The sequence below is a fragment of the Dreissena polymorpha genome, chromosome 9, assembly GCF_020536995.1.
Source record: "Dreissena polymorpha isolate Duluth1 chromosome 9, UMN_Dpol_1.0, whole genome shotgun sequence".
NCBI lineage: Eukaryota > Metazoa > Mollusca > Bivalvia > Myida > Dreissenidae > Dreissena > Dreissena polymorpha.
The window spans coordinates 36194029-36209090 of record NC_068363.1 but is presented as its reverse complement, the minus strand read 5'-3'; the positions used below and the strand labels follow the sequence as shown (position 1 = coordinate 36209090).

Below are 15062 nucleotides of genomic sequence, written 5' to 3'. Positions count from 1 at the left end.
TCAGGGTAAGAAGAAACATGTCTTGTATTAGCACTTAACATATTGATAGCAACATATAACAATATTTTAAATATAACACTAATAACTGAGATACAAGTGGTTTGAAAATACTATTTAAATTTCATAATACAACTTTGCACTATATGTTCATGAATAATTCATGTATTGAAAAGATTATGAATAGTCTCATTTTCAGTTCAAGAATCATTTACTTATCAATGGTTTCCCTGAAATGGTTACACTTACAGTGCCAATGAACTTGAAATGGAACCAATGGCTAATCAGTTCAGCCGGTAATTTATTAAAGACTTACATTTTCAAATATAACATAAACCATGTGCCTTCCGTTTCAACTTCCTGTGCACACAATATTCTTCCTTTGTAAAAACAGCAACGTCATGTACATGTTTGAGTTCTTGATATCATCTTAAACTGTTCTTGAAATAAGATGTCATTAAAACGTTCTTTTAAGTCTTCCAAAAACAATGACAGATCCTTTTAAGAACATATTGGATACTTATAAAGTCCATCATATGTTCAAAAACATTGTGTAGACCTGTTTAAGAACATCAGAAGGAAACATGTTGTTCAAAAAAGTTCTTAAAGTGTTCAAGAATAGTGACCAACATGAGGAGAACAGGAGTGGGAAAACCGCGCCCTCTCCTTGACCAAGAAAAGATGGATTTGTTTAGAGGTAGAACTATACAGGGTACTGGTTATTGCATTTTAAAGGTGTCACACTTCCTACCAGTCCACACAGCCAAATGATACAACGTACATATGTAGCACATTAACGCTACACGATCAACCAATATGCCTTTTGATTTTAAGTCCAAAAGCAATTTAGCCCTTATTTGACCATAATAGGGTGGGGGATCTATTTGAAATACAACTATTTCAGATAACAAAATCTGAATTCATTCATTTAATGCACTTATTTTCATAACTTTTGCTACAATATGACCATAAATCAGCTTTCCCAGTCGTATTTGGCACTAGCAGATGATATTTCATTGTTTATCTATGAAAGGTAAGAATAATTGGAAGCAGCATTTTATAATATGAATTTAAAAATGCACTAAAAATGCACTTAAAACAATTGTAATTCTAATCATATTAATTATTCTTCTATTTTCTCAATTGTATGGTTTAGCCGCTATTTTTTCCCAATTTAATGGTTTATCATGCTTATTTTAGGTAATCCAAAAGGCACTGGCTTTACAAACTGTCTAAGCATGTACAACTATTATATTAAATATATATATTAAAATCGCTTTGTGAGTGATTATGGGTGATAAAAATCTAACACGTATATCATTAATCAATATTGTTTGTATTTTTCGTAAACTTAATTTCCCACCAGTGTGGTCAAAAATATTTTTTGTTTTGAATGACGTTGTTTCAAACATTGCTGTAACTAGTGATTTTTTTCGCTTTATATTTTACAGCCTGTGCCTTATGGATTGGGAAAAGCGAGATAGTCCATGCAATTGGGATTAAGTAAACATTATAAATATGATGATTATAAATTACAGTTAACCAATTATTTATTAATGCATGATTTCTTAAATTTATATCACAAAAAGCTGGGTAATTAAATTGCTGTATAATAAACTCAATAAATCAAATATTTAGTTTATTGGAAAAGTTTTGCATATTTTGGGGGAAATTTATTTCCAATTGGGAAAAATTGCTACTTTTTGCCATTGGGAAACGGCCTGTAAGAGGCTGTAATTATGGGCAGAAAAAATCACTGGTAACGTACAATCCTTAAACGGAATGAAGGAGTTTTATTTACCAGTAAACTTTTTTATTTTTTGAAACTTTAAAAAATATTTTATTGTTAAATGTAATGTGTCGGACTTGTTATTATTAAAATCTAGAGTTTTAATGAGATTACGTCACACAATATACGTATACAAATATGTAACTGCACATCCGACTTGTCGTCATTAAAATCCAGGATTATTGAATCTTTCTCGGGGGCAGAAACATGTATTGGCAAAATTTACTAGTACAGAAATACATTTAAAAAAAGTATTATTGACAACTACTTGAAGATTATGTAATGAGAAGTACAAGACATTTCAAAATTGTTAACTGAAAAGGATTACTGTTTACTGTACTTGTAATTTGATTCCATTCCAAGCATGGGGCTATTTTTCATGAGTGTTGTGAGTGTAAAACTTGTAATGAAAGCATTCAACGGGTTTCAATTGAAATTGCCTGTCATGACAATTTCGCAAGAGTTATACAAGGCAGTAATTAGAAAATATATTAAGGCAGACTATTGAGATTGCATGGATATAACCGTATTCAACAATTCTGAAATATCCTATTGATAGTTATTCTGAAATATCCTATTGATAGTTTTGACAACTCAAGTGTAAATAATCAATAGTGTGTGATTATTACGAAGCATGTGTTTATTTGATGAGACCATCATTTACCATAAATATATTAACTTGAGATGGTGAATTCAGTTTTGAGCTATTGAATTTTTTTTTACAGAATTCAAATATAATTGGACCATAGAATAATTTGAAATTTGTTATTTGCACTCAACCTTGTTAATAATTTATTCATCTCAATTGAATCGCATACTAAAGAGAAATATATTAATACAGCTCCTATTGTTCTGTTCCCAAATAAACATGTATTTAAGTGATATGAATGAAATTAAGATAAGTGTCGGCCCATGGTGTTACTTTTATTCATAGAAGGTGTTTTCAATACACAGGGGTGGTGTCAATTAGTTGCATAGCTGGGTCATAAAAATGGCACGTGTAATGTTTATGATTGATGTAGAATCGCTAGTCACAATTTTAATGGGTTGGTACTCAAGAAAAACATCCCTTTTGTCAAAAACAAAGCAAATTCAATTAAATTGCGTCAAAATGCAATAATCTGCGGCTATTTAGATATCTAGTCATATTTAAAAATGCTTATCAATGAACAAATTTGACCATAGCCTGATCCCAGTACCATTAACTATCTTTAAACAAAAAACACCATAAAATCAGAAAGTGTCGTCAATGCGCACAGGCTAATCAGTGTGCACAGGCTAATCTGGGACACTTTTTATTATCCCCACGCTTTTAAAAGCGTTTGGATATTGTATTGATCTCCGCTGTCTTTCCGTCTGTCCTGGCCACTATCTCTAACACTAGAACCTTTAAACTTACACACATGGTAGTTATGAACATATGTGCGGCGGCGCACTATTTGGAATTTTGATATGACCCCTGGGTCCAAAGTTATGTGTACATAAATGGGAAAAATGAGTAAAAAACCTCATTTTACTAACAACATGCGACGCTAATGATAATAAATTTTGACCCAGTGGTCAGATCAAAATTCCAAGTAGTGCACCGTCGCACATTAATCATAGCTACACTATGTGTAAGTTTCAAGGTTCTAGTGCTTATAGTGTAGGAGGAGATAGTGGACAACCACGCCCATCCAAAATTTGGTTTAACATAACTTCTTCATTTATTCACGAATCGACTTCAAAGAAATACTGAACATCTCTTATGACAACGCGGTCTATCTCAACCATCCATGTCCACATTACCCACCCCAGGGTCCTGCCCACATAGACCACATCCACCCAAAATTGCCTGTTTATTGTAACTTCTTCTTTTCTACACCGATTCACTTCTAATTGGTACTGAACTTCTCTTATGACAATACGGTCAATCTCAACTATGCATGACTCCATTACCAACCCTGGGGCGCCCCGCCCACATAGACCACGCCCACCAAAATGTTGTGTTAACATAACCTCTTATTCACCAATTGGCTTTAAATTAATACTGAAAATCTCTTATGACAACACGGTCTATCTCGACCATCCATGTCCAAATGTCCCACCCCGGGGCCCCATTAATATAGGCCTCGTCAACCAAAAATTGTGTTTTAATATAACATCTATGCGACGTCGGGATACGCGTTGGCCTCTGCCGCGCCACTTTCAGTTTGACATGCATTAAGCCGCGTTTTCCCTGAAAGCAGCCAATATGTACAGATTTCAATGACAAACTGGCCAATGTTGTCGCAAAAGCTGTTAAACACTTTTGATTACATATACACACTCACTGTCTGCAGTGTACCAGCGATGAAGTATAAACAGGCAGATGCAGTGGTTATCGTTCTTAGCGTAGTTAAGAGACGACTGACTTGCAACGCATACCACTTAGCGAACAACTCAAAATTGTGATGATTTATCAGCCATTTATGTGAACTATGATCTACTAAGGTATTATGAACTTGTTTTAACTGCTTGTGAAGATAAATTGTTGTGCAACAGGCTTTCGTTATATTTAGCATTATTAATAGGATTGGACACGCAGTAATTCTACTGGATGAAAGGTTCCTCTTGTTTAAAAATGCACATTATCACACCAGGAATTTTAAATGCAATGTCTATTTCTTATTTGAGTTATTATCTGGAGTCCAAACTTACATAAGCAGGGTTTAAATGGTAACATGCCAACAAAAAGACCGTCTTTAATTCATCATGCATTTAAAAATCTCTGCTTATTTTCGAACTGACAACACGTGATTTTTTCTGTATGATGACCCATAATTTGAATATTCTTCTAAATAAAATTACACCTGGGGATAAATCAATTCAATTAACTGATATTTGTAATCATTTTTGTTAACAATGTCTGTATATTTAGTTCAGGATATGATTGTAGATGATGGAATAATATTATACAAGACAATTGAGTGAAAACAATGATGAAAAAATCTGCTTTATTATGTAAGGTCCTTCATAATTACAAGTTCGACCCGTGTATGCAAAAATCACCCGTACAATATTTTTTTTTGTAAGTTGTATGTCACTTCTATGGAATTTGAGCATTTATGTTTTATCAGAGGCATGTGAGTTTGCAGCTGTGCTACATATACCGTCAGAACTTTTCACGCGGGTAAATGAGTCATCACAGCAGAAAACGGCGCAATAAGGATCACGTCAACGTCTAAAAACACGTACATATGGACTTGAGTTCTTTTCGCTAACTATTAAGGATAGGCGGACTAGAAAAGTTTCCGTCTATATCTAGACGGGCCGGAAGTGCTGGCATATTCTCACATTCGGGTTTCCAGGTCTTTAGAAGAGGGTTCGATTGTCTCGACCTGTTCGCCTTGTAATGCAAGCCGGGCTCCATCCAGTTCGTGGTCAGACCCTGGTGATCTGAAATGCGACATGCGCTACGCTTATAAGAAAGGGTCGAATTCAATGAAACAAAAAATGGTCGATTTGTCCTTCAAGAGACCTTTTCAAGATTTGGTAAATTGACAAAATAAAAAAAATGGTTTTCGAAACGCAAATTTTGGTTTTACTTATGATATCTGTGAGGAAACAGTAATACTGAACATTTACCATGCTTAAAAATATCCATTATATGCGTATTATGACGATTTAAAAACCTAAAAATTATAAAGCTTTTCAACGCGAAACGATTCAATAATTTGGAATGTTCTGTTGTTGTTGTAATATTTTGCGAAATACAAGGGTTGCTTATATAAAGTAAAACATACATCCCTTCATAACATGAGCACGGATAGCCGAGTGGTCTAAGAGGAAGTCTTGTACTCCAGGACTCCAGGGGTTAGTGGTTCGAGCCCAGTAGATGGTTAGTTTTTTAAATTGTATTCTTGTTTTTTTCTGGAGATTTGTATATCCAATGTTAAAATTTATCAATATAAAGCATTTAATTACAAACTACAATAAATGCCGAAATCTGTAAAAGGTCTCTTTAAGACACATACACATGAGCCGTGCTCTGTGAAAAGGGGGTTTAATGCATGTGTGTAAAGTGTCGTCCCAGAATAGCCTTGCAGTCCGCAAAGGCTTATCAGGGACGACACTTTACGCCTAAACTGGATTTTTGCTAAGAAGAGACTTTCTTTCAACGAAAAATATCATAAAAGCAATAAATTAAACGTCCATGATTAGCGTGTGCGGACTGCACAAACATTAATACCCGTTATACCATCAGAAACAAAGAGGAGGTCAGCAGAAACATTAGTATAGTTGGCCTTAAGAACATTAATACCTTTAGGTCGTTTGAAGATTATTTAGAAGTAAATACCTTTAAAATTCGGATACAACGTGTACTCATTGTGCTTCCAGGCGAAGTGAATATGCCAAATCGACCACATTGTGTTGGACTTTCCCTGTGCAAGCAATACGTTATACCAAGAGGTCGCTACATTCCCAGGAACATCCGGTTTAAAGTCGGGTGTTTTTCTTGCCTCCGCATACCAGTCCAAGAATCGAACCCAATTCTTTCTGCTCGGCGAAAATCCCCAGGTTCCCAGGACCGGATATAGGTACACACACTGGCCATCTCTGTAGTTAATGAAACGCTGCCTTGTTTTTACCCCGTGATGAATGGACAGACCTTGCAGTGCAAAACCGTTAATTTCCGGGTCATGGTCATATTTTAAATGCACAAGCTTCAGATACCTATAGAATAGTGGCGACACCTCGAGGTCATCTTCGAGAATCACGGCTATTTCTAGCGGATTAATGTTCGGATTCCATGTAGATAACCATTGCCCATATATGCCAACATGTCGTGGATGCACGATCACATCATACGCGCCGTGACGGAACTGGAATTCCCGCGCTGTTTGCGCCGTTAATTGGTCCACGGTTCCATTTATAGAACGGTCTAGCCAGACCTCCAGCTTGACATTGTCATTTTCATAGTCAGCCCTGTTCAGAGATTCTAGTAAACGAAGGACAGAATGTGCCCGATCAAACGCTATGACAATTACTCGCAAATCAAACTGATGGGTGAATATGTTTACAAGTTTAATATAAGCCTCGTAGTTATACAAATATATAACGGAAGCCAGTATTCCTGTCACTCCCAACATAAGCGTCAATAATAAATATGCACGTGACACACGAACCTTCATCGTTCTTAGCCTATTAATGTTGTCTGCTCGCTTGACATACGATAAGAAACACCCTGTTCACCAATAACATGAATAAGGCGCGCAATTGCAATGTACTTATCCCCGCGAATAGCCTTCTAGATGTAACCAATAACTTGTTTTGCACCAATTTTCAATGCTAGAGGAGCATATTTATGGTTTGTACGGCAGTGGATTGCGGCCTCTTTTAAATTGTCGACATTATTAATTACAAAATGTATTTAATTAAAATTATATTTGAGCGATGTTGATTTTGTGTTCCAGTTCAACCAGTATTGATCATATTACACTTTACACAATCACAATCTAAAGTTTAACTCTTGTTACTAAAAAAAACTAAAATAATATCCTGTATTATCGCTAATAATACATTGAACATGTGATATAAAATCCAATAAATCCACATATTGTACGCGAACACTGTTAACTCAAGTACCGAAACGCGATACGCACTAACCGCGTCTATACAGGCAATGGTCTAAGTGTGACAGAGGTTTTGTATTACCGAATGCATAATCCTCTATTATGTGAGTTTTAAAAATCAAGGTTTCAACGCTGGCGCTATTGAAAGATCTATTTCAAAACCCACATACTTTCGAGTCTATTTAAGTGATAGGGTTGAAAAAGCCCGTAACTTAAACCCCATTAGTTAAATACCAAAACATGTAAATAATAGCGATATGACATGCAACGCTTTGCATTTTAAGAGCCTATTACGTCGTAATGTCGGTCTCATATTATGCTCGTTTACGATCACCACGCTAATACCAACATGTGCTCAACAATTTTATAAATAAACGACTATTTAGAATACACTCGATGCTCAACCTCGTGCTCGAACTTAAGTCCTAGGAATCAGACGAAACATACAAACCAGTCGTTGCTGTTTAACTATATGCGCTACTTGATTACAAAGCATTAAATAATAACATATTGTAAAAATAAAAACGCTCGCACCGTTATATATTACTTCAAAACGATGGTATTTAATATTTAATAATTAAACAAAAGCTTGTTACAAATGGAATATTGCCTTAAGTCGATTTACTTTAAATGGTCAAACAGTTATCACTAACAAAAGCTGTTGTATTTAAACACGTAGGGATTATAACGGTTTTAATGAAGTGCATTGTTGATCAGAGATGATGTGCATTTACAATTATTTATGCACTTTTACTTTCATGAAATATATTTTAGTACTGTTGCTGTTAAGAACAAAATTTCTAGAAATCGTGAATCGTTCACGTTTGGTGGTATTATCACTTTAATTTTGCATTTTTAAACATGGGGTTGTTAAATAGTACGTGCTTAGTAAATATGAGTGTCATATATTAATCCAATTTCAAAAGTTTCAATTTCAATCGAGTTATTTGAAATCCGATATCCTGTTATTTAAATGTATAATGCAGCGAACACCTTAACAAAAAATACGAGAAAACTTCCTTTAATGCTCGAGTAATCGCCAGTTTTTGAGAAATCGCCAGCTCGAGTTATTGCAATTCTACAGTAATATACTACCCATGTGTTTTCTTTAGTAGCAGGTACTTCAGTTGCTTTAATATAGAGGGAAAACAGTCATGACAAAATATGTTTAGTTTTTCAAATGTAAAGTATTGGATACTCATCTAATGGTATCAACATTTATGATTTGCAATATTTGTCCAAAAAAATTCGTTGTAAAACATTGATAAATTAAAATTAGGATCTACATTTTCTTATAGTGCTTTCAATGGATCGGGTGTTGATACACCACCGATTCGCCCTGGTTCTCTATTGAAATGCTGGTCATTTGCTCTTTTAGCAATTTAATAAATATAACATTTTAATTTATAATTACAATTATTTATATCATTAATTAACGAGATTTTTTAATCAAATCACCTGTTAAAAACTATTTGGATTCGTTTAAATAACATTGGGGTTAAGTGTTGTTCATATATTTCTAATATTGAAAATACAAGTGTTCCGCAGTAGGAGACATATGCCCCTCCAAACATGGCTTTGAAATAATGACCCCAATTTCAATAGGAGTCATCTACTGCCCAAGGCCAATGCGAATGTAAAGTATCTAGCTAATCGGTCAATTCGTTTATTATTTATTTATCGGACACAATTTTAACACTAATTATGCCATTGACCTTGAATATTGACCTAGTGACCAACATTTTGATAGGATCATTTACTGTCCAAGGCCAATGCGCATGGGAAATATCATGCCAATCAGTTTATTCGTTGGCGAGTTTTTGATCAGAAACATTTTATCAACTTATAAGGCCAGTGACCATAACCTCTGACATAGTGACCCCAATTTTTAAAAGGGTCATCTTCTGTACAAGGCCAATGTACATGAGAAGTATCAAGCCAATCGGTGGATCAGTTGATGATTTATTGATCGGAAACGATTTCACGCTTAGTTTGTAACCGTGACATTGACCTTTGACCTCGTGACCCCAATGTCAATAGGATCTATCTACTGTCCAAGGTCAATGCACATGTAGAGCATCAAGCCAATCAGTGAATTAGTGGACTAGTTATTGATGGAAAACGAGTTCACACTTAGTGTGTAACAGCGACCTTAACCTTTGACTAAGTGACCCCAATTTCAATAGGGGTCATCTACTGTCCAATACCAATGCATATAAAAAGTATCAAGCCAATCGGTAAATCAGTTGACGAGTTATTGATCGGAAAGGATTGTACTCTTAATGCGTAACAGTGACCTTTACCTAGTGACTCCAGTTTCAATAGGGGTAATCTACTGTCCAAGGCCAATACACATGTGAAGTATCAAGCCAATTAGTCGATTGGTTACAAGTTATTGATCTTCAATGATTTTCACTGAGGGTAATAGTGACCTATAACTAGGTAACCCCAATTTCAATATGGGTCATCTACTAACGAACTGGTCTACCGACATTCAGACTGGTCCACGGACATTGCATTTTCACACTTAACAAAAACATTAAAACCATGCAAATGATGCCTGTTTATGAAAAGAAGTATATACAAAGTCGTTAAGTAGTGAATGGTAAAGGACATTCTACTTAGACATGATTAAGGATAGGAGAACTAATTTGAAATGAAGGATAATAAACATTTAAAAACCCGAAAATTATAAAGCGTTGCAACGCGAACGCATTAATAAAATGGAGAGTTTTGTTGTTGTCGTTATATTTTGTGAAACTACGACGATTGGTTATATAAAGTATAAAATGCACCTGTCATTGTATCCGGAAGGATGGCCGAGAGGTCTAAGTGGAGACTTTTTACTCCAGGACTCCAGGGGTCAGTGGTTCGAGCCCTGCTGAGGGTTTACTTTTTTTCTTTTTATATCCAATGTTAACATTAATCAATATAAAGCAATTAATGACAAACTTCAAAACATGCCAAAATCTGTGAACAGGCCCCTTTAATATATACCAAATAGTTCATATCATAAAAGTAAAAAAACAACATGTGCTGCAAATTAAATAGAAAACATATCTAGTACATCAAAAGTTCAACATGAATAAGTTCTATTTGTTAATTTTTTATAATTTGTGGCATGCATTCCAGTTTCGACTGCGCTTCCAATTTTGATCTTAACTGACTATAATCAATGCGAATTTACATTAAATATCCAAATACATTTATCTGTATAGCAGTTGGAGTTAGCATTAGTGCATTGTATTTCATTTAACAAAGTCACAGGTATGATTATTATTCTAACTAAGGGGCGAGTGATCAGGAGGGCCAATCTTGGTGTTGGATTTCCTCAATAATATCTGACGGCGTTACTTAATTTATAATCTATGTGCATGTAATTATTGTTTAAATCACAATGATCAACAACTATTTAACCGTGTGCTCTAACTCATATAGATTTTGTTTCTTCCAGGTAACATAAAAATAATCTTTGATAAGAAAGTCTAAAAATAGTTCGCATTACTTAGTACTCTTTAAATTGAAAAAAGGTTTATTTTGTAGCAGGATAATATCAAATCATTCGAATAATTCTACATCTTCATTCAACATAGCCTTAGTTTAAACATATTTTTTAAGTTCGGTGGCATCGAAACTCTATGCTTGGTTGAGTGTCCGTTTTGCGATGGATCCGGTTCTTTGTATCTTAGGAATGATGTTGAGAACGCCCCCACGGTAGGGATAAAAGCAGGGATCGATAGTTGAGAGGCAACAGATCTAATACAAACCAAGACCTCTAAGTGAATTTAAAAATTTACATAAAATCGTCACATTTGAAAACAGCGTCTGCGTTTAATAACATTTGCCAATGCTCAAATGAGCGCATACTTCGTAAAATAGAGTCTATCCACACACAAATCAGTGTTCCTTATAACAATAGCCAAAATGTCAACGCTTGATTTGGTATTGTAACATTGATTTTACTGTATACAGAATGCTCGTTTTTATTTATTTTTGTGGGTCAATATTTTCTATTTGATTTTCCCGTCACGATCTCCGAATATTAACGATCGAACATGAAATCGGCTTCGGGCAGCTACTGAAGCATGACGTAGTTCTCATTAATAATGTTGTTGAGAACATTGCTGAGCTCAATTATAACTTATTTACTCTCTGAAGATAACGAATACATTTTGTCCACAAGCGACTTGTTAACACAGTTATATTTCGGAATTTGATGACGTCAGCTGCATATTTCTGGGAAAGCTTGCAAACATTTTGAACATTAACGCAAACTGAATGAATCCGACCCTGACTCGAGATAATCCGTAAAACGAAACAAGATGACATCATGAAACGATTTTTAGAAGCTAAAAATTTGCAGAATATTGGTATTTTAACGTTTTAACACGCATGCTACTTGTTTAAGGGTCTTCTTATTGTAATTAACCTTCGTATAGAACTTTTATTCGGAAGTTTCTATATAGCATAATTGTATTGGGCAGCGTTTACGGATCTTTAATAAGTTATCAAAGAATGATTTAAATTATGTTATCACGCGTCAGTGAGGTATTTCCGGCAAGTGTCAAATTGCGTTCTAAATATCGGACAATACCCAAAGTATATCATTTAACATGGAATGATAAAAACTAGGATCAATAGATAGTTTATTACAAGCAGAGGCTCGTAGGGGTGTGTTGTATAAAGATTACGTTATGTTCACCAATTCGTATAGATCACTTGTGATCCCATAACTTTCCTTCTGGACCTAGTAGCGCATAAAAGGGGCGCAACAATGTTATTTAACATTTGTAAATTGTGATAAAGGTTATTGATTTTAAATAAAATACATAGGATTTAAATTAAATATGCACGAATCCTTTAAATGGCCTAAATACAGCTTTTCAAATACTACAACGCTTATGGTTTTATGGTTTTACATGATTATTTTCATATTGTAACCGTTACAAACATATGGTAGTTATGCACAAAATTAACGTGTCTACTCAACTATTAAGAAACGTACATGTGTCGTATTTAAAGCAAATATACCAGTCTGTCAAGGGTATCAAGAACAATGCATGCACTCAGCCAATAGCGCGACACGCACAGGACCTGAGCAATCAAATCAGAGAGCAAATAAGAACATGCATAACGTTAATACACTTGGTCTTGTTTAAACTAAATCAGAATTTAATAAGGTTATTGATTGATTGACCATGCCTATATTTGAAGAGGCAGTCGCGCATAAAACCTTAGCTGTGCAAACATGTGAGTAACCAGAGGTTTAATGTCTTATTTATTATATTTATTTAAAATAAATATCGTTAACACGGATATTAGTATTGTGTAGATATGTATTTTTATATTGAATATCAAGTTTAATTCAACTGTGTTACGTTTTACCAAAAGTTGTTCATTTAAAGTTCAATTTAAAAGACATGTTTGAGCAAAGTACCATTAACCATAAAACAACGAAGTTAAAGTTAAAACAGATGCTGATACTCAAAACAAAACTAAGTGCACTCTTGCAAATGTATGCAAAATGTGTGCGGATGGTAAACCTTGCGTTTCCCATACATTTTACCTGGTTCAGGTAAGTGACTGACTTCTGTCAGAGACAATCATATAACAAACTGTTGGGCTTGAATTTCCCTCAATAATTAAGTATCTACCTGTAAAATGTTAGATGGCATCTTACTATGCACTAAGTATGTCTCTTAAGTGTTTGCACTAAACAATTCTAACAAAATTAATTAATAAGTACAGGTAGATTTTAAAGTATAAATTCATATGAGTAAAATATTAAAGAAGGATCGAGGACCGATGACCTCTCTAATTGGTACCCGAGAGCTGTTCTTTAAAGCATTATGTGTCGGTAATTATTTACGCGGGCCATTCATGTATTTGGTATGCAGCTTTAAACATTTTCGTAAGTAACCATTACGCAACGAAATCATGCAAACTCGATAGTCTACAAAAACCGATGTTTTGTGCGATAAAACAATTTATAAAGTCGTTGTAATTTGACAACATGTTTACATCATTAAATTTCGCGTGTCTTTGTGCGCACACAGCACTTGTTTAATATTGTGGTTTACTTTTGGACATTTCTTTGTTAGTTTAATTATTGGATCCACTCTAAAGTTTAGGGACCTACTAGTGAAAGTTGGAATAATAGATTAGCGGAAAAACTTGAGGTAAGCTTAACGCAGTTATATTAATGCTTAATTGTTTTGATAACGTGTTTTTTTTGTCGCGTTTTATACTTCCGATTGTTGCACAACAAAAGCGTAATCCAGAATGTTCATTTTATCTAGAGGCTGTTTCTTGGTAACTTGCTTTAATGTATGACCTTTTTATTAAAATTGCGAATAGTAATAGAGATTCATTTGTTTTGCGTTTGTTCTTGAAGTACATTTATATGTAGGTATTAAATATTAATTTGTCAATTTCCGACATACATTTTTGATACGCATTTCTAATATCATACCTAAGAAAATACCTCGTGAGCAGATTTTTTAGACAAAACTTGATATACCGGTAACGATTGAATGAAGTTTGAATCAATGATATTTTAGGAATCTTCAGATGTTGCTAAATGGTTGAAGTTGAGGCGTATATAATTTTGATTCACTTTCTTTATTCTTATAAACCTATAAAGCATTTATCATAAATGACCCAAACAACATATATTCTGCATGATTTTGGTAAGCCTTTTAATTTAAGCAATTTAAAACATATTATTCTTATTAAACAATTAAGTTTTTCGGTGAAATATTGAACGTATTATGAAAACATGACTTTATCAATGAAATGTCAAAAGGTACAAGAAAGTGTTTTTGTGCTAATGACATGTTTCAATTTGTACCTGCAAAACAATTTAGATTTGATTATCAGCCTAACTACATTCATACACACCTTTGGGACTAAGGAATGTAAATATATACTATTTCATGTGAATATGATCAATAATTTTGATTTGAAAGACAAGAAAAGTGGGTGAGGTAAATGACATATATAAAGACAAAATGCCTAATGTGCATATTACTATATTTTGAGATATACAAGGCTTGTAATGTTTATGTGCTTGAATCTTTTTTATAGTTGTAAGTGCATGCACTTTGCTTTTAAACATTAAAAACATTTCTCTGACTTACATGTATAATAGTTAAAGGAAAGATAAAAATTCATGTATCAAAAAAGGGTATAAAATCTCTCGCATTGAGCTCTAGTAGTATCAGGGGCTTACGTTGCATGATTCTTAGATTTTCTTTGAAAATGCTGATGATAATCTACATTTTCTTGAGTGAAAATTGCTTTTGTTCCCACGAAACGAATTGATCACATGGTGTCTAAAGCCAAGATGGCGTCCAAGATGGTTGCCCATAAACCTATTAAATAATGTGTTTGCACAAATTGCATTAACAACATAAAGTTTTGACCATTATGGTTACCTTTTTAATTTAAGCAATTCCTAACATATTATTAAAAAACAAACATTAACTGTTTTGATTAAATATAATAAATGTAATACAAAAATGATTAAATACACGTTAAATCGGTACAAAAATGTTGTTTTTGCGTAGGACATGTAATTAATATGTCAACGACTTATACAAACCACCAAGAGACTAATAGGGACTGTCAGCCGCGATTGACAAAAAACGAAAAGTTCTAAAAGACCGTATGTTTTACAATTA

General features: G+C 34.0%; 1 protein-coding gene across 1 annotated transcript; it reads right to left on the bottom strand.

Annotated features, from left to right (window-relative positions):
* Window positions 1-4313: 4313 nt before the first annotated feature.
* Window positions 4314-7379, bottom strand: LOC127845246 (uncharacterized). Its single transcript, XM_052376061.1, has 2 exons — window positions 6105-7379; window positions 4314-5203 (listed from the first exon to the last, which is right to left on the bottom strand). The coding sequence occupies exons 1-2, from the start codon at window positions 6937-6939 to the stop codon at window positions 5025-5027; spliced, it is 1014 nt and encodes a 337-aa protein (XP_052232021.1). The 5' UTR covers window positions 6940-7379; the 3' UTR covers window positions 4314-5024.
* Between the last annotated feature and the right edge of the window lie 7683 nt (window positions 7380-15062).